This window comes from Protopterus annectens, chromosome 3.part0 (genome assembly GCF_019279795.1).
Source record: "Protopterus annectens isolate FY-2018-M chromosome 3.part0, PAN1.0, whole genome shotgun sequence".
NCBI classification, from domain to species: Eukaryota; Metazoa; Chordata; order Ceratodontiformes; family Protopteridae; genus Protopterus; species Protopterus annectens.
The window spans coordinates 1394518504-1394538749 of record NC_056731.1 but is presented as its reverse complement, the minus strand read 5'-3'; the positions used below and the strand labels follow the sequence as shown (position 1 = coordinate 1394538749).

Below are 20246 nucleotides of genomic sequence, written 5' to 3'. Positions count from 1 at the left end.
ACCAAACAGCTGGATAACTACAGCAGAGATGGTAAGGGAGACAGCTAGAAAGGTGCTTGGTGTGACATCTTGACACAGGAAGGAGGACAAAGACACCTGGTGGTGGAATGAAGAAATACAGGAGAGTATACAGAGGAAGAGGCTGGCGAAAAAGAAGTGGGACTGTCAAAGAGATGAAGAAAGTAGACAGGAGTATAAGGAGATGAGGAGCATGGCAAAGAGAGTTGGCGAAGGCTAAGGATAAGGCATGGAGAGTTGTATGAAAGGTTGGACTCTAAAGAGGGAGAAAAGGACCTGTACCGATTGGCTAGACAGAGGGACCGAGCTGGGAAAGATGTGCAGCAGGTAAGGATGATAAAGGAAACTAGGTTAAGAAGGGAGGTGATAATTAGTGATTAGCAGTATGGTTTCATGCCAGGAAGGAGCACTACAGATGCGATGTTTGCTCTGAGAGTGTTGATGGAGAAATATAGAGAAGGTCAGAAGGAGTTGCATTGTGTCTTTGTGGACTTGGAGAAAGCATATGATTGGGGGTCTAGAGAAGAGTTGAGGTATTGTATGATGAAGTCAAAAGTGGCAAAGAAGTATGTGAGAGTGGTACAGGATATGTATGAGGGTAGTGCGACAGTGGTGAAGTCTGCAGTGGGAGTGACAGATGCGTTTAAGGTGGAGGTGGGATTACATCAAGGATCAGTTCTGAGCCCTTTCTTATTTGCAATGGTGATGGACAGGTTGACAGACTAAATCAGACAGAAGGCCCCCATGGACTATGATGTTTGCAGATGACATCGTGATCTGTAGTGAGAGTAGGGACCAGGTTGAGGAGACCCTGGAGAGGTGGAGATGTACTCTAGAGAGAAGAGGAAAGAAGGTCAGCAGGACTAAGATAGAATATGTGTGTATGTGAATGAGAGGCAGGATAGAGGAATGGTGAGGATGCAGGGAGTAGAGTTGGAGTAGGTGGATAAGTTTAAGTATTTGGGATCAACAGTTCAGAGTAATGGTGAGTGTAGAAGAGAGTACAAGCAGGGTGGAATGGGTGGAGAAGAGTGTCAGGAGTGATTTGTGACAGACTGGTACCAGTAAGAGTGAAAGGGAAGGTCTACAAGAGGGTAGTGAGACCAGCTATGTTTTATGGGTTGGAGACAGTGGCAGTGACAAAAAAGCTAGGAGTCAGAGCTGGAAGTGGCAGAGTTAAAGATGTTAAGATTTGCACTGTGTGTGACAAGGATGGACAGGATTAGGAATCAGTATATTAGAGGGTCAGCTCAGGTTGGACGGTTTGGAGACAAAGTCAGAGAGGCAAGATTGCGTGGGTTTGGGCATGTGCTGAGGAGGGAAGCTGGGTATATTGGGAAAAGGATGCTAAGGATGGAGCTGCCAGGTAAGAGGAAAAGAGGAAGGCCTAAGATGAGGTTTATGGATGTGGTGAGAGAGGACATGCAGGCGGTTGGTGTGACAGAGCAATATGCAGAGGACAGGAAGAAATGGAAACATGATCCACTGTGGCGACCCCTAACGGGAACAGCCGAAAGAGAAGAAGATACAATGCCCCACACTTGGTATGCACCTCACATGACATTTGCAACAGCTGGAAAGGCTGCAGAAATACCTCACTAAAAGAATCACAGGCCTAAAGCAGATGCCCTATGCTGACCGTCTAAAAAAATTCCAGCTATACTCTTGTCACATATCGTCTGCTCAGAGGCAATCTCTGCTTAACATACAAGGCCATGTCAAACCCTGAGCTATTGGACATGCTCCACTTAAAGAAACCCCAATCCCTCAGAGCTATACGCTCCAAGGATCTAAACCTTGTCATCATAATGAACAAACATGCTGAAGGGGTAGGTTCCTGACCCAGAGACTCCCCATACTCTGGAATAGACTGCCCATACATGTCAAGCAGAGCGCCTCCTTGGCCCTCTTCAAAAGGAACCTTGACGATTGGATGGGAGATAGGAAATTCACCCCAGGGATCACCAGTCGCCCTGCTAGACAGGGGTCCAGGGAAGTAAATATTGTGGGAAGAAATATCCAGGGAATTGTTTTGGCTAGGCCTGTATAGGCCTTAGGGCTGATGGTCTAGTACCAACCTATGAACCTATGAACACCAACAAAGCTGTCACTGATCACATATGTTACTGACTGGTTTCAGCATTATCAAGAAGTCATTAGATGCCCCCAAGGTTCAAAACTTCATTGTCCTATTTAGTATCACTTTCATTTCAAGTCCCCCAAAGACCTCACCCTAGCCCCTTATTTTTCACACACTTCACTGTTCCCAACCACTGATGTAATAAATCACTAATTATTATGAAATGCCCTAGATTCTAGTTACTCCATTAAGCCTCTAATAAATCTGTAGCTTCCAGCAAACTAAAGAAGGTGCATGACTTCTCCTGTCTAACACGATCTACAGGTAAACTAGCAAATGACTAAATCCACTGTCTATTTTCATAAATGCAAAAATAAAACATATGTAACTCATCACATCCATTGATGTTTGTTGGAGTCCTTTGCAATTGGTTAACTACTGCAGTTTCCTCTTTTCCAATCACAAACTGTTCTACTTGCTCCTCTTTCATTCCCACACTCAAGAAACACATACATTTGAGCATTGTGCATAAACTCAGACTACATTACCCAATTACTGCACTCCTCAATTCAAACCCCAACCAGAGTTAGCATTGAGGGTAAGACAGAAAAAAAACTCCACAAAAACGTGCAAGGAACTATATACACTTGCAAAACTCCAACCACAACCAATGGATCAAGAGTCCATCCAAGCACAAGAGGGTTGGTGGAAAGTTAATAAGCTCCTGCACGTACCATCTGGCTCAGCAAGTACACACATTCTATACCCGATACTGGAGACCACTGCTTGGTGTTTAATCGCTAGGAAGAACCCAACTCACTGATGGGGATGAAAAAGGCCAAAATGCAAAAGTTAAAAAATCCAGGTCTTGTAACACTGAAGTCGCAAAGGCATCTGGACTTCTACGGTCACAATCAAAGCCACAGTGTCCCACTGGTGAGGTTTCTGCCTTACACATCCCAGGGTTCAATTCTGAAGTTCAGTCAATGCCTGTGTGACATTTACATGTTCCCTCTCCTTCTGCATGGGTTCTTTCCCAACACTTACGGTTTCCTTTCTCTTCACAAAAGGCATCATATGTTCAACCGGCTACACTAAACTGTCCAGCATGTACTTCATTGGGGTCATGGCAGACAAATATCTCCAGAGCTTATCCGATTAATTGACTCGTGGGGTCCAGTAAGCTTCTGCTTAGGTGGTCTGCCAGTGTGTTGTTGATCCCTGGTAAGTATTGGGCAATCAGGTGTAACCCCATGGAGGTGGCTGTGAGTCACATACTCATGGCTAACCTGCACAGGGGATAAGAATGGGTGCCTCCCCTGCTTGTCGATGTACCACATTACTGTGGTGTTGCTTGTTTTTATAAGGAGGACCCCTGGCTTGAGAAGGGGTTGGAAGGAAGTCAGAGCATTTTGCACTGCCATTATTTTGGTTGATGTGCAAGTAAAGTTGCTGGGCATTCCAAAGGCCTTGGGTACACCTGCCTGCTAGGTGAGTGCCCCAAGATACTTCGGAGGAATTGGTGGTGATTGTCTGTCTGGAAGGGCAGAGGATGAAGGGAAGACCCTTGTTCATGGCACAGGCCTCTGCCCACTAAAGAAATTCATCCCTTATGCAAGGGATCAGTGGGAGAGTGGCCTCTAGGGACTACGTGCTGACACCAAAGGTTCTTTAAGTACCACTGAAGCTTTCTCATGTGAAGCCTGGCTAGACGGATGAGAAGGATGCAAGATGACATGTAACCTACGGCTTGCAGGAACTTCCTTGCTGTGAGGTGACTTCTGGAAGCCAGCTGTGTGAAGTATAGAGGCAGGAAGCTCTGATTTTCTGGGGGTGGGAAGGCCATAAGGGTTGCTGCGTCTAGCACAGCTCCCAGGAAAACAATTTTCCTGGTGGGGTTTTGTTTTGATTTTTTTCTCGTTGATGGTGAACCCTAGGGAAGTTAGGAGTTTTTTGACAAAGAGACGATCCTGGAGCAACTTTTCTTTGCTGTTCGCCTGAATGAGGCAGTCATACAGGTAAGGGTAAATCTGTATATTTCACTGTCTGCAGAATGTTATGGCCGGGGCCAAGCATTTGGTTAATACTCTGGGAACAGTAGATAAGCCAAAGGGCAGTGCAGAGAACTGAAAGTGTCAATTGCCTGCTCTGAAGCGCAGGAACTTTCTGCACGATTCCTGACAGGGATATGGAGGTAGGCATCTTTTAGGTCCAGGGTCACCATCCAGGCATTTGGTGTGTTAGCATTTTGAATTTGGGGACCACCAAGGAGGTGTTCAGTTTGGATAGATTCAGGATGGGAAGCCAAGTCCCCTCTTTTCTGGGTACAAGGAATAGTCTGGAGTAAACACCTTTTCCTGTTTGATACAGAGGGACAGGTTCTACTGCCCCCTGGGAAGTTAGTGTTTTTACCTGTTTTAATGCCTCTGCCCACTGGTTTGGGGGGAGGTCTGGGTACCCACTTGGAATTTGTAGTTCGCTGAAGGAGAATCTGTATCCCTGGGAAATGATTTTTAATAACCATTGGTCCGTTGTTATGGAGATCCAATTGTCCTTGAAGAGGGTGAGCCTTCCTCCTAGTTTTAGATGAGTGAAAGGAGGGCAGAGGATGGAGGAAGAATCATTGCGAGTGCTTAGCATAGAAGCTTTGCTTAGAACTCCCTGCTTTAGAGCGGAAGTGGTCCATTGTTTGCTTCTTTGCTGGCCCTGATAGGGACCTGGATGTCTTGTCCCTGCGAGGGCTGCTTTGGCCCCGTCTGCTGGGTGCAGGAAGGCCCAGTGCTTAGAGGGGAAGTTCCAGCTGAATCTGGGCATCTGAATTTGAAATAAATCTTTTACCATTTGGATAGATTTTGCTTTGTCTTCCATCTTTTTAAGCACCTCTTCTTTTTCCCCAAACAAGCGCTCCTTACCTAAGCGTGCATCAATAAGTTTAGACTTGACATGATCAGGGAGAGGCTGTTCCTTCAGCCATGCATGTCTCCTAATAACAGATCCTGTCACTGCTGCCCTGCTAGAGGTTTCTAGGGGGTCATATCCACATTGTAAAAAGTGCTTGGCCACTTGACCAGCAGAGTGAAGTAATTCTGCCAGCTCTTTAGAGTTGGCACCGTCAGGAAAGGCAGCAACCTTCTGTTTTAATTGTTCCAAAGTGTGCTGTTGATATTTTAACATATGGAACTGATAATTGAGTGCTCTGATAGCTAAGGTTGCAGAGGTGTTTACTTTCTTACCCAATCTGTCCAGAGCTCTGGAGTCTTTGTCAGAAGGAAGAGGATTCTTGGCAGAACTAGTCTTAGCTCCTTTGGGGTCCTGTGTAATGACCTCAGGGTTTGCAGTAGGATTCCTGTACAGGTATTTGTGAGAATCCGATACTCTGTAGTACCTGTCTGGTTTAGCTGGAGTAGGAGGCAGGGCATCAGGAGCTAAACTGGATTTGAGGAAAACATCATCCACCACTACTAGAATAGGTGGGATGGCCACAGCTCTGTGCTGGGGCAGGTCCAGAAACTCTCCAAGTCATTTCTTTGACTGTAGGTAGTCCTGAGATTCCCATTGAAAATGTTCCCAGAGGGAGTGAAGGATTTCCCCGAAGGAAAGGTCCTCTGGAGAGGAGGCAGAAGGGATGGATTCCTTTGCATCTGAATCCTCAAACAGTTAAGGGCTGTTGTTCCTCTTCAAAGGCACAATAATCAGATTCTTGGTCTGTCAAAATTTCTGGAGAAGGAAGCCTTTTTCTTTTAGGAGTGGGGGCTTGAGTACCTCGGATAAGGGAGAGGAGATCCTCTGCCATTTGAAGCATTTGAGCTTGGGATGGGGGAACAGTAGCAAGATGGTGGCTAGAAACAGATTTCCTAGGAGTTGCCAGGCTTCGAGGCCTGAGAGAATCCATTAAGCCTCTGAGAAATGGCAGTTGGAAGAGAAGACGTATTTTTTTGTCTAGAATTGGTAGTCCAAACGGCCTCCTCAGAAGCCAGTGCCTGTGTTGCGACTCCGGACCCAACCAAGGCAAAGACAGCCAAAGGCTCGGTAGACAAAGAGGATTTCTGTGGCATACCGGACTCCGAAAGGGTCTCGGCAGAGGCCTGCATAGAAAGTGAATCGGGCATCAGGGGCTGTGAAAGTGCTTCACTGAATTCCGGTGAACTGACGACTTGCTTAGCGGTAGCATCATCAGAAGGCTTGGCCTTGTGTGGCCTGTCTTTACGTGTTTTCGGAATGTCGGCAGATTGTTCGCTGATGGACGCCATATCGGAATTCGAAGACTGAATACGAAAATAATTGTCTACAAAAAGAGCTCTACGGCGAATGGTTCTTACATTAAAAAGAGGGCACAGAACCGGCAACAAGGGACATTGTGGTCTGAGCCTAAACAAGTGATGCAGTAAGAATGAAAGTTTTGGTGTGGGATCCTTTCCAAAGGTGAGACCATTAACTTTTTCAGACATTGGTTAGAGTAACGAAAAGGGTCCTTAGCTTTAGACGTTTTCTGCTGAAATTCAACTTCTAGTAGCGACTGACCGGCACTCATGCGAACTGCTTATGCTACGGGCTCCACGGCAAGAAAGACTGATGTAATGACATCAGCTGCCTTGCTTTACAGTACTGACAACCTGACGTCAGACTACAAGTGACAGCAGCTGGTACACAAAAACATTGACTCTGGTATTCGGACCAGCCGAGGGCTACCACATTATGTGCAGCTATATATCTGATGCAAATCTTCTAAGACATTTAAGTAAGATAAAGTACTTCCAGCAAACGGCACATGCTGTGCAAGTGATGCAAAAAATGCCTCCAAGGACTTTGTTTTATATGCAACTGTTTTAATAATAAGGAGAATTTATACCATAAATACATAACTGCAATACTCGGAATGGTAGTCATTTAATGGTGAATCTGGGAAATGCATCCAAGTCCAAAGTTGTGATACCTTGGAGTGTACCCTCTACTATGAGGTACAGCCACACCAGAGTTGGTGATCTATAGTTAATGACGTGGTACCCCATGATATCAGCAGATTAAGCTCCCAGCAAAAATGCCTGAATAACTGCAAGCCCCAGTTTCCTGTTCTGCTGTCAAAATCTCATTTACTTTTGCATGTTTGGGCTCACATAATATAGCTATGCACACAATACACACAGTTTGCCTTTAAAACCGCATATTGCAGAAGGGCGAACAGAACATTTCCAAAAGGCAATCTGCAAAGTTTGCAAACGCAGAACGGAAAAAGGTTCGAATGTGCAATGAGCAAATCCACAGTGAGATTCGCTCATTGCACATTCAACATTCTGGGGCGGATTACACTATAGTGGGGATCGAGAACTGGTTCCTTTCCCCACTGTAGTGCGATCTTGGAGTCAGAATAATAAAGTGTGGGGGGGGTGCAGCCCCCTGCTTTGCACTTCTTTTTCTTCTATATTAATGTTCGAAAAACAGCGAATCTGCTTTTCAATTTGCTGTTTTTCGAACATTAAGGACTGTCGACATGTACAGTTTTGTGGTTTCGAGTCGCTCATATGAGCACTCGAATCACAGTGATTCGCGGTTTTAGAGGTAAACCAATACACACACACACAATACATACACAAATACACACACACACACACACACACACACACACACACACACACACACACACACACACACACACACACACACAATATTAAATTAACACTTATCCGCTAAGCCTGATGATATGCGGAGGTGCTTTATTACAATTGCTGTAGCTAGATAATGAAACAGGTTTGGTTTAATGCACATTAAACACCTTTGATCACTGTGCATTGTTGACAGGCAGTATCTCCTCTCCCATAATGCCTTGAAAAAGATAGAATCCTAAACATTCTTGTGCAAACATTTCTGTTTTGCCAGGAAGTATTTCTTCTGCTGTATTTTCTTTACCCCAATTCTGCAATACAAAAATCATTAGAAAGCATGATCATACACTTAGTGCAGAGCACATGCCACACCGCAAACAATAACAGTTCATTATTAGAATTATAAAATGGGTTCAGCTTTTTGTGGGTATCACAAATATATACAACATGATCAGTATTTGTTCCTAAACATTAATCCACCCCAAACAAACAATATTTGGCATAGGTAAGCCTTTCTCATGACACCACAAGGTGCACTTGGAAACACTACTCATATCAGTCCCTCAAGCCCCTGGATGATCCTTCTTTACCCAGACACCTCACATACGTTTTCTTCCTAACTTCTTACTGCTCCCAGTTTCCCCATTCTTGTGCTACTACTTGTAGCTGCTATCTTGTATACATGGTAGTGTGGTAGTGTTTCTCTGTGAATTATGTAGTGTGTACAGCCTGCCTATTCTGTTATTGAATGGGTGTCTCCAGTCAGCAGAAAGTTGCAATGAAGCTGATATAATTCATTCCCTGCTCCGTAACAGTAGAACAAATGCTCACATCAGGGTTCATACTAAGCACAACTTCACTTAAAAAATGACGTTTTGCTTTCTCTTTGGAAAGCTATTGTGTCAGATAAACAGAACCACACTGGTACAAGAACAAAAGGAATAACTTTTAGGTCTATGATATTTCATATTAAATATGTACTCAAATAGTCTTGTTATATCAAACAGAAGGATGAATGAACTTGGGTTTCGAATAGGAACACTGCAATTGAGGAGAGAGACTGCAAGGGAGGGGTATGATCTGCTAGCCTCTGCCCAGGGGTGAAGTGTATAGCAAGCTCTCAAGGAGCACATTGCAAGTTCAATTTCTCCAGTGAAGACTGGGTAAAGCACTTTCCATGCAAGACAGAAAGGGGGGGGGGGTGAAGCTGTATGACTGCAACATCCCCTGAAGAAGTGAAGGATAATTGGCACAGACAGTCCAACTGCAAGTTCTCCTCCACAAGCTAAGTGTTCAAGGAGACATTACGGTTAAAGCACAAAAAAAAAAAAAACTCATTTTTGTCAAAATGATGGCCTCCTTCCAGTCAGTTTTCTCCCTGGTAATGAGAAACGAATGGATTGAATGGCACAATGGCAGGGAGGGAGCTGACAGTAGATAGGCAGCAGAGGCGAAGAATGAAAAATAAGTATTAATATGAGTGTGAAGAAAGTTATTATGAAGAGCATCAGAACCTGTTTCACACTTGGAGTCCATTTACAGTGCCTTAATATCAGTCAGCAAAGATGTCATTGCCAAAATGCTAATGAAATATATACAGATTGTTACAGCACATGAGTACTGCCCGCCTAAATGATCTACTTCCCTAAAGTCTGCTTCAAATGCAATTTTCAATCTGTTGACTGAGTAAGCCCACTGGACACAACTGTCCCTATTCAGGGGTGACCCAGGGGGTGACCCAGGAGCAATGTCTAATTAAGAGACTAAGTCAGAGTCGCAAGTTAGGTAAATAAAGGTCAAACCTTGCACCTTGGCTGCAATACAAATCATTAACAATGGACTGCTTTAATCCTCTGCACTAACTGCCCAACCCTCTGCCCCAAATGCAAACAGCTTATTTCTTTCTCCATAAAAGGATTACTTTTGTGTGTACCTTTCATTGCTTACATCTGTCTATACCACAAAGTGAGGAAAAATAGGTGGGTTAAGGCCAGCTCTTGGGTAACTACAAATTCTAAATACTTAAACCCATTTTATAATGTTAACATTACCATGCATCTCATGCTGAAATTTCAATGTCCATACACACACTGACTTGCTGACATTCACAAGGCATCAAATAACAAGATACCTTTTGCTTTAACCCTTTTCTCTGGAGTCCCTCCTGGTTCCTCCACTCCTGGAGTTCATAAAAATGGAAATTAGTTCAGTAATGCAAAACCATTCTAAAATGATGAAGTAAAAACTCTATAGAGTGTAAAAATTCTTCACATTAAAACAGGTACATGTGTAACAAGTAGCTAAATAAAGATTTAAACTAATGTTATTGGTAAAATTCTAATAAACTGCTGAGAAACAGAAGGTGTTAACAGCTGACAGAAACCATGCAGTGAGTACCACTTCTCTATCAGCTGGAAATACCCAACTACAATGCTTATTACTCTACTGCAGATGAAAAGTACAGTTGTGTACACTTACCATAAATGTAGATGTTCGAGTTTATTCACTGTTGCAGTCACCTGTGGGGTTATCCCTGCTGTGGCAGCCCTCGGTCGGCCCGAATACCAGAGTCAATGTTTTTCAGCATCGGCTGCTGTTGCTTGCTGACTGACGTCAGGTAGTCAGTGCTATAAAGCAAGGCAGCCAACGCCATTACATCAGTTTTTCTTGCCCTAACCAGTCAGAACCCCAAGGAAATATGGTAAAATTGTCCTGGTGGCTAAAAGCTACCGTGAGAAGCTTAGGTCTCCCTAAAGAAAGAAGATATAAGGGGGAAGGAGGGAGTGAAACCAGGACTGCAACAGTGAATACACTCAAACATCTACATTTACGGTAAGTGTACACAACTGTACTATGTTCTTTGTATTTCACTGTTGCAGTCATCACCTGTGGGAGGATTCCCAAAGCTGAGGAAAGGGGTGGTAGGCTTAAGAGACCTAGGCATGGGTCAGCATGCCCTGCAGAACTGCAGAGGCAAACCCTGCCCTAGCCTTAGAAAATAGAGGTAGGTGGTAATGCTTGCTAAAGGTACGGACAGAAGTCCGGGTGGCAGCTTCCAGGATGTCCCTGGTGGGAACTCCTCTGAGGAATGCTGTGGAAGTGGAGGCTGCCCTAGTGGAATGGGTTCAAATAGACTTGGAGGGGTTTCCATTTAATATGTAGCAGAAATGGATACAGTGTGATATCCATCTAGAAATGGTTTGCTAGGAAATGGGCTTCCCCTCTGCCCCTGGGACAAAGCTGACAAGTAGTTGGTCTGTTTTCCTGAAGGGTTTTGTACAGTCCAGATAGTATCAGAGCTGTCTGTGCACGTCTAGTGAGTGCAAAATTCTTTCCCCCTTGTTTTGAGGGTTAGGAAAGAAGGTGGGTAGATGTATGGCCTGGTTGAGAGTCACATTAGATACCACCTTGGGCATACAGGAGGGATAAGTCCTCAGGGAGACCCTGTCTGCATGGAAGATAATGAAAGGCTCAATGGCTATCAGTGCCTGAAGTTCTGAAACCCTTCTGACTGAGGTGACAGCTAGGAGAAAAGCAGTCTTCCAGGACAGGCATCTTAGTTCTGCTGAAGTAGCAGGTTCGAAGGGTGGCAATGTTAGTGTTTCTAAAACATAATTCAGGTCCCATGCTGGCATGGGTGGGATTCTGGGCGGTCTTATATTGGAACCCCCTCTGAGGAATTGATTAATCAAAGGATGGGAGAACAGGGGCTGCTCTGCATCAAAATGAGCTGAAATGGCTGAGGCGTGGATTTTAATAGAAGAGAAGGAGAGGGCACTATTAAGTAGCTCCACTAGGTAGTCCAGGATAAGAGGGATGGAAGGTTGTGAGGTATATTCCCCTCTGGACTGGCTCCAAGAACAGAATCTTTTCCATTTTCCTGCGTAGGATTTTCTGGTGCTGGGTCTTCTGGTCTCTGTGATAATGTCTAGGACTGGTTTGCTTAACAGGGGCCCCTTGTTTGCCTTTAGAGTATTAGCCATGCTGATAGTTTGACAATCCGCAAGTCTGGGTGCAGCACCCCTCCACACCTGAGTAGGTCTGAGATCAGGGGAAGCTGCCTGGGAGGCTGTAATGTTAGGCTGTGCAGTAAGGGGTACCAATGTTGTCTGGGCCAATCTGGAGCAATGAGGATGGCCTTTAGTCTCTCCTCCCTTATTTTGATCAGTAACTTGGGAATAAGTGGCAGAGGAGGAAATGCGTACACAAAGAGAGTGTTCCAGGGGAAGATCAAGGCATCCACCTTCCATGCTAGGTGGTGACACTCCCTGGTACAGAATTATTTCAGCCGACGGTTGAGATGCGAAGCAAAGAGATCCACCCCTGGAGTCCCCCACTCCTGAGTGATTTGTAAAAAGATGTTTCTGTGGAGCTGCCATTCGTGGGGGTCCAGTACGTTTCTGCTTAAGTGGTCTGCCAGGGTGTTTTTGATCCCTGGTAGTTACTGGGCTATTAGGTGTAATCCCATGGAAGAGGCCGTCAACCAGAGGTTCATGGCTAGCCTGCACAGAGGGTAAGATTGGGTCCCTCCCTGTTTGTTGATGTACCACTGTTCTGACAAGTAGAACTCCTGACTTGAGATGGGGTTTGAAAGATGTCAGAGCCTTTTGTACTGCCATCATTTCCTTCTGGTTGATGTGTAAGGGAAAGTGCTGGGCATCCCAACGACCTTGGGTGCACTTGCCTTCTAGGCGAGTGCCCCAAGCAATGTCTGAGGTGTCGGTGGTAATGGTCTATCCAGTTGGGTGGAGGGTGAAGGAAAGACCCTTGTTCTTGGCGCAGACCCCCCCTGTCCACCAGAGAAACTCGGCTCTATTACAGGGGATCAGATAGAGAGAGGTCTCTAGAGGTTGAGTGTGCTGACACCAAAGGTTCTTTAGAGACCTGCTGCAACAAAATCGCCAAATTCGCCACAGGGGCATCCTACCATAGTCACCACTGTCTCTCACTTGCTGAACTGGGCTGGCTTGAACTCCCTCACCTCCTTCAGTGGTATCAACTCTCACTCATCCACAAACTAGTAAATCATCCACTAAATGTCTCATCTCTCCAGAATCTACTCCAATCCTATCGCACCACCAGACCACTAAGATCCAGCAACAAAAATCACTTGCAGATAACTAAAGCCAGTAACTCTGCTGGTGAAGCACTATTCTCTTGCACCATAGCCAAATTATGGAACTCCCTTCCACCCACAATTACCTCCGTATCATCATGCACCCACTTCAAAACTTTACTAGAAGCACACCTAAAAACATGCTGGCTATGCCCTTGCAACTCCCACTCTAATATCACCCACCCCATCCAACCACTACCTTTCTTTCCACTCCACTAACTACCTTGATTATAGCAAGCTCAGATGCTCATAAGCCTAGTACTTATTATACAGCAGGAACTTCTCATTGTAACATTTGTTAATGTCTGTTATGTACTTCACAGACAAAGATTCTAGTTGTCTACTGATGTACTATGTTCTTCATCTGTAAATATGTTGTAAGTAATTGCTATGTTAAATTGTTAATCGCTATGTAATCCAATGTAACTACTGTCTGTTTATTTTAACTGTGGAGCTTTTCTCCCCGGGCCTCCACTGAAAATGAACCTACGTCCAGTCGGATACTCCCGGTCAACAAATTTAAATAAATAAATACCACTGAAGTCTTTTCATGTGAAGCCTGACCAGAGGAATTAGAAGGATGCAAGATGCCATGTACCCCAAGGCTTGCAGGAACTTCCTCGCAGTGAGGTGACTTCTGGAAGCCAGTTGGGTAAAGTAGAGAGGCAGGAACCTCTGCTTTTCTGAAGATAGGAAGGCCATTTGGGATGCTGTGTCCAGCAGTGCTCCCGAGAAAATGATCTTCCTGGAGGGTGTTTGCTTTGATTTCTTCTCATTGACGGTGTACCCTAAGGAGGTTAGGGGGGTTTGACACAGAGGAGGTCCTTGAGTAGCTTTTCTTTGCACTCTGCCTGAATGAGGCAGTCGTCCAGATAAGGGTAAATCTCTATATTTTTCTGTCTGCAAAAGGCTATGGCCAGAGCTAAGCATTTGGTGAATTCCTCGGGAGCAGTAGATAAGCCAAAGAGTGGCGCAGAGAACTGAAAGTGTTGTGAACCTGCTCTAAAGCCAAGGAATTTCCTGCAGGATTCCCTTATGGGGGTGTGGAGGTAGGCATCTTTTAGATCTAGGGTAACTACCCAGGCATTTTTGTCAGGATAGGCAGCAGCTGCTGCAAACTTAGCATTTTGAATTTGGGGATCACCAGGTAGGTGTTCAGAATGGACAGATCCAGGATGGGGTGCCAAGTTCCTTCTTTTCTGGGGACAAGGAATAGTTTGGAATAAAAGCCTTTGCCTGTTTGATCTGAGGGGACAGGTTCTTCAGCCCCTTGGGATATGAGAGTTTGGACTTGTTTCAGTGCCTCTGCCCACTGATTTGGAGGTAAGTGTGGGTACCCTCTTGGAATTGGGAGTTCGTTGAAGGAGAATTTGTGTCCCTGAAAAATGATCTTTAAGACCCGTTGGTCCTTTGTTACAGAAAGCCAATTTTCTTTGCAGTGGGAGAGCCTTCCTCCTAGCTTTTGGTGAGTGAAAGGAGGGCAGAGGGGGAGTCACTGAGAGATTTTGCTATAGATGGATGGCTTAGAACTCCCTGCCTTTGGAGCGGGAGTGGTCCACTGTGTGATTCTCTACTGTCCCTGGGATAGGGGCCGGGGTGGTCTGTCCCTGTGGGGCTTACCTTGCCCCCAGTCTGCTAGGTGCAGGAAAAGACCAGTGGTTTGAGGGAAATTCCTCCTGAACCTAGGAGGTTGTACCTGAAAGATATATTTAACTGTTTGCATAGATTTTGCTTCATCTTCCATCTTTTTAAGCACCTCTTCTGCTTTTACTCCAAACAAGCGGTCCTTATCCAAGGGTGCATCAATTAATTTAGATTTGACATGATCAGGGAGAAGGTGTTCCTTCAACCATGCATGTTTCCTAATGACAGATCCTGACACTGCTGGCCTGTTTAAGGCTACTAGGGCATCATATCCACAGTGTAATGGGTGTTTGGCCACTTAACAAGTAGAGTGCAGTAAATGTGCTAACTCTTTCGAATTGGCACAGTTAGGAAAGGTTGAAATCATTTGCTTGAACAGTTCCAAAGTGTGTTGTTGATATTTTAACATGTGGAACTGACAGTTGAGTGCTCTGATAGCTAAGGTTGCAGAGGTGTATACATTTTTACCCTATCTGCACAGAGCTCTGGAATCCTTGTCAGAAAGAATACGATTTTTTGCAGAACTAGCCTTAGCTCCTTTTGGTCCCTATGCAATGACCTCTGGTCTGCAGCAGGATTTCTGTACAGGTATTTGTGAGAATCTGGTACTCTGTAATACCTATCAGGTTTACTGGGAGCAGGTGGGAGGGTGTCAGGAGCTAAGTTGGATTCATGGAAGACATCATCCACAACCTCTACGACAGGGGGATGGCCAAGGGTCTGTGCTAGGGCAGGTCTAGAAACTCTCAGTCTTTTCTTAGACTGAGGGAAGTCCTGGGATTCCCAGTGGAAATGTTCCCTGAGGATGTGAAGGGTTTCCCCAAAGGAAAAATCCTCTGGTGGGGAGGCAGAAGAAATGGATTCCTCTGCATCTGAATCCTCATAAGCAGTCAGAGGTTGTTGTTCCTCTTCAAAATCTGAATAATCAGACTCCTCAGAATTCTGTTCTGTCAGCCTTTCATGAGAAGGGTCTCTTTTCCTTTTAGAAGTTGTGGCCTGGCTACCCCCGATAAGGAAGATAAGATCCTCCACCATTTTAAGCATTTGAGCTTGGGGTGGTGGAGCAGGAGAAAGATGGTGGCTAGAGGTAGATTTCCTAGGAGTGGCCTTGCTTCTAGGCCTAACAGTACCCATCGGTCTGAGAGAAACAGTTGTCGGATGAGAAGACGTTGTTTTTTTTGTCTAGATTCGGTAGTGTGAAAAACCTTCTCGGAAGCCGGTGCCTGCGTTATGGCTCCGGACCCAACCAAGGCTGAGACAACCAAAGGCTCGGAATATGGAGATTTCTACAGCATACCAGACTCTGAAAGGGTCTTGGTAGAGGCCTGCGAAGGTATCGGATCGGGCATCAAGTGGCTAGGAAGGCTTCTCTCTGAATTCCAGAGAAATGACTACCTGCTTAGCGGTAGAGTTGTCGGAAGGCTTAGCTTTGTGTGGTCTGTCTCTAGCGTTACCTTTACTTTTTTTCAGAATGTCTATGGATTTTTGGCTGACGGACACCATTTCGGAATGCGAAAATGGAAGACGAAAATACCTGGCTAAAATAAGAGCTCTACGATGAATGATTCTCGCGTTAAAGAGGGCACAGAACCGGCAACTGGTGACATTGTGGTCTGGGCCTAAACAACTGACGCAGTATGAATGGAAGTCTCGGTGTGGAATTTGTTTTCCACAGGCGAGACAATTGTTAACTTTTTCAGACATCGGTTAGTGCAAGAAAAAAGGATCCCCAACAGGGTACTTAGCTTTAGATGTTTTCAGCTGTAATTCAAACTCTGGTAGCGACCGACCGGCATACTTGAGAACTGCTTTTGCTACGGGCTCCATGACAAAAAAGACTGATGTAATGGCGTCGGCTGCCTTGCTTTATAGCACTGACGAACTGACGTCAGTCAGCAAGCGATAGCAGGCGATGCAGAAAAACACTGACTATGGTATTTGGGCCGGCCGAGGGCTACCACAGCAGGGATAACCCCACAGGTGATGACTGCAACAGTGAAACACAAAGAACATCAATGGTATTCTGTGCGAACAAACAACCATCAATCCACAATACTAATGTTATACTCTTAACTGGTAATGAGGGGATGTAGCTAGTCACATCTGTATGTTTCAGAATGGAAGCAACGTTGCAATGCATGTGCAGAACATAAAATGCAAATCTAAGTACTGCAAAAAAAATTCATGAGTAGATCTCTCACCAGGCTGAAATCATCTGCGGTGATAGCCATAAAAGCCACCCCCAGCATATAAAGTGTGACTGCCTATGGAAAATCTCACACACTCAAATTTTCATCAAGTCAGGACAGGAAGGTCACTGGTGAATTAGCACTCCAGTTTTCAAGGAAATGTGGTGGTGCCATGCCCCACACCCACCCCAAAAGGCAAAATACCCAAAACAGAAAAAATGTGGAGGTACTACATTCATGTCTGTTCCACATAACTCCTGTATTACAATATCCCTTTCAGTTGGTTTGTGAATGAAGTTTTCAATCATACCTCTCGACCCCCAACTGCAAGGAATTTGGACAAAGCTACTTACAATGAGGGACAAAGGCTCAAAATCAGGGACAAATTTTAAACATTGCTCATACAAATTCAGAAAGTTGCTTGAAAAAAAAACATGTTTTGTGTTAGCATGTATTTTCTGAAGGAAATGAATCCAAAACAGAAATCTGTCATTATTTAGTGACTGCAAGCCTCAATAATTTACCAGAAAAAAAACACAAATTTTATTATGCTATAGCCCAAAACATGAGGAAAAATGCAGACAGTTGAGAGTTATGCTTTTAATGTACAAGGCGCAGCCAAAACTTCATCTCATATTTAAAGTAATTTTACAGCATTAAGCACTGACAGGAAAAGCTATGCTTTTGTTTCCATTTTCTTAGTAAACTGTATAATTTAGAACATTTTTATTAGTGGTAAATGTAACAATACTATCAGAATAATGAAGACAATGATTCAACATATCCCCTTTTGCCATCTTTATTTCAGGGCTTTTTCGCAGAAAGGTATACTATATGGGAAGCATTCTAACTTGAAAATAAATGTTCAGGAATGACTGCTATTCGAAATACATAACAGAACACCAAAATTCTGCATTTGGAATTCCAACAAAAAATTATTTAGTCTAATGTCACATCTAGTTTATTCAGATATTTATAACATTCTGAAAATCCAAGATAATCCAGTAGTTTTAGCCTGCTTTAACCCAATTCAGTTAAAGCTAAAATATTTCACACGGCATAATGCCAACACTTCAAACAGCAGTAGAATTAGCCGGAATTTACTTTATGGTTACACCAATTGGTTTATTACATCAGCTTAATAAATCATTCATAAATAAATGAAAGTGAAATTCATTCACGGTATTTCACCATGACAGAAAAATGTCACGTTGGTGTTTTGAAAACTGGTGAAGCAAGACTTTTACACTGGGCTATGAGACGACAACCATACAACTTCATTGTGTAAAAGGTTAATTCACAGATCACAATAATGTGTCTAGTAATAGAGTTGTGTCATACTTGAAAGAATTACTTCTTAGGAAATCTTGTCATAACTCATGGCTTTCTTGGCAAAGAGACGAACACAAGAAAAAGATATCACTGGGATTTTTACAATATTTTTAAAATATATATTTCACAATATGTAGGCACATTGTAGATGCACACTGCACTGGTTTTCAGAACACTGTGTATTTTGTCTCCTTAAGGCACACACTACATCAAATGGGCAGAACTTAAATTCTGACACCAACAGAGATCTCCCATAAGATCCTTACCCAGACTCTTCAATATCAATGGCAAATCCTCCTCCTCAAAAAAAGTCTGTCGCTTGTCTCCTATATAAGCAGTACTACTACAGTGTAAAAGGTACACAATGATGGGAAAATTAAAAAAAAAAAAAATATGGGGAAATCCAGAGACCTTGGTTATGGGCAGCAATGCAACCACTGTAATGTATGCAATAGCAGATAGCTTCCCCTTAGGTACCCCACAGCACATTAGGAGCAAACCCTGAGAATCTTTAGTGTTCTCATACAGCAGTACACCTGGCCCTCACTATGTCAAATGTTGCCAGTTCTCTACACAATTCTCCCTAAAGATTAAGGTTGTCTATCATGAATTCAGTGATCTTCCTTGACAGTGCATTAGAGTGAGCTCAACTTGAAAAGCTGGTCATCTACATTCAAGAATATGAATGAAGCAGTACAGGGTCATTGAAGGACAGGAGCACAGAACCTTTTCCCTCTATTCCAACTGAGATGCGTTGGTCCGGAGTATGCACTGGTGCAAAAGGAATAAATAGTGCACACTAGAGGCACTCACACAATATAATGATGCTGACTTTAATCAAATGTCTACAAGATGTACATAGATGCCTCAAGAAGGTAGGCAGATCAATTGCTTACCTTCAATGCAATATTCAAAGGACTTTCATTAAAAGCTAGTGAAGGCTTGAAGCACAGCTCTCCTACCATCACCATAGGAATCTCAACAGTAACTGCTCAGTCCTGTACTGCCTTTAATGGAACTCAGCGGAGCATTCATGTGTATGCAAGGCAGTAAAAGCAAACCTTCCAGAAGTGTGAAGGTATGGATACTGGGACAGTGCACAAGCAACTTGCGAATGTGTGCAAGGATTATTATGAATGGAAATGAGCTAAGAAATCAGCCAGCCTACAAAGCCTAGACAAAGGGAATAACCAAAGCAAGGAAGCACAGCCTACAATATTCCTTCCCTACATATGGCTCGGGCTTGTGTCCCATACTTGTTAATATCAACCCCCACTGCCCCAAGACTGATGTATAAATAATCATCATCCCTTTTTCCCATCTTCTACATGGGGTTAGGGTGTCATGTCACTTGTCACCAGCTCTGCCTATTCAATGCCTCTCTCCTACCTTCTTTGACACTCATGTCTGAAGGTCACAGGTCTTCTCTCACACACTCCCCCCACCTCTTTGCTGGATGCCCTCGTTTCCTCTTGCCTTCTTTCTGTCTGTCCCACATATTCACCAAATTGTCTTCTGCTTTCCTGCACATGTGCCCAAACTACCGTATCTTGTTCTTTGACCTTTTCTGCAGTTGGAGCTACTCTGGCTTCTGCTCTTGCATCCTTATTTCTTCATCTGTCCCACAGTGTGCATTCTATCCCCAGTCTCTGGCACTTCATTTCCATCACCTCTTGCTTCAAATGCTCTGCCTTTACTACTCAGGTTTCTGTAAAATACATTAGTACTGGTCACAGTACTGTTTTGTACACCTTACTTTTCAGCTTCTTTGGCATTCTTCTGTCACACACTACCCCTGACACGCTGTGCCAGTTGGCTGCAGCCCCTTTAATTCTAGCTTTGACCTCCTCATTCAGACTTCTCTTCTCCTAAACCACCCCTCCCAAAATATATGACTTGAAGCTGTTAATCTGTTGCACTATTTTTCATTCTGTCTCAATTTTCAGCTTCTTCTGATTTCCCTAATTTGCTGTCATTACAACTGTCTTATCTGTACTCCATTTCATCCCACGTGCCTTCAGTTTTGCATTCCATTTCCCTACCCTTTGCTGAAGTCCTTGCTCAGAGTAGGTCTGTAATGCCACATCATCTGCAGACAGCAACTTTGTTGATCTGTCCCCTACAACTTGTTTGCTAATATAGTCTATCACCAGTATGAACAGCAGTGAACTCAGAACTGAACCCTGAAGCACACGGATTTGCACTGGGAACCTATCTGGGAGACTGAACACTGTTTGTAGTTAAGTCACTGGGTCCTTGTGCATAGC

The 20246-nt window shown here is 44.1% G+C and overlaps 1 protein-coding gene across 4 annotated transcripts in view; it reads right to left on the bottom strand.

Moving 5' to 3' along the window:
• ASPH (aspartate beta-hydroxylase) overlaps nucleotides 1–20246 on the bottom strand; it is a 597360-nt gene that overhangs the window by 44516 nt on the left and 532598 nt on the right. For 3 of the 4 annotated variants that reach the window (XM_044065470.1, XM_044065471.1, XM_044065472.1), the window contains one exon: nucleotides 9830–9877. In XM_044065470.1, the coding sequence (XP_043921405.1) occupies nucleotides 9830–9877 (48 nt within the window). Of the gene's footprint in view, nucleotides 1–7824; nucleotides 8010–9829; nucleotides 9878–20246 lie in introns of those variants that run through there. The other variant, XM_044065474.1, reaches the window with a different exon arrangement.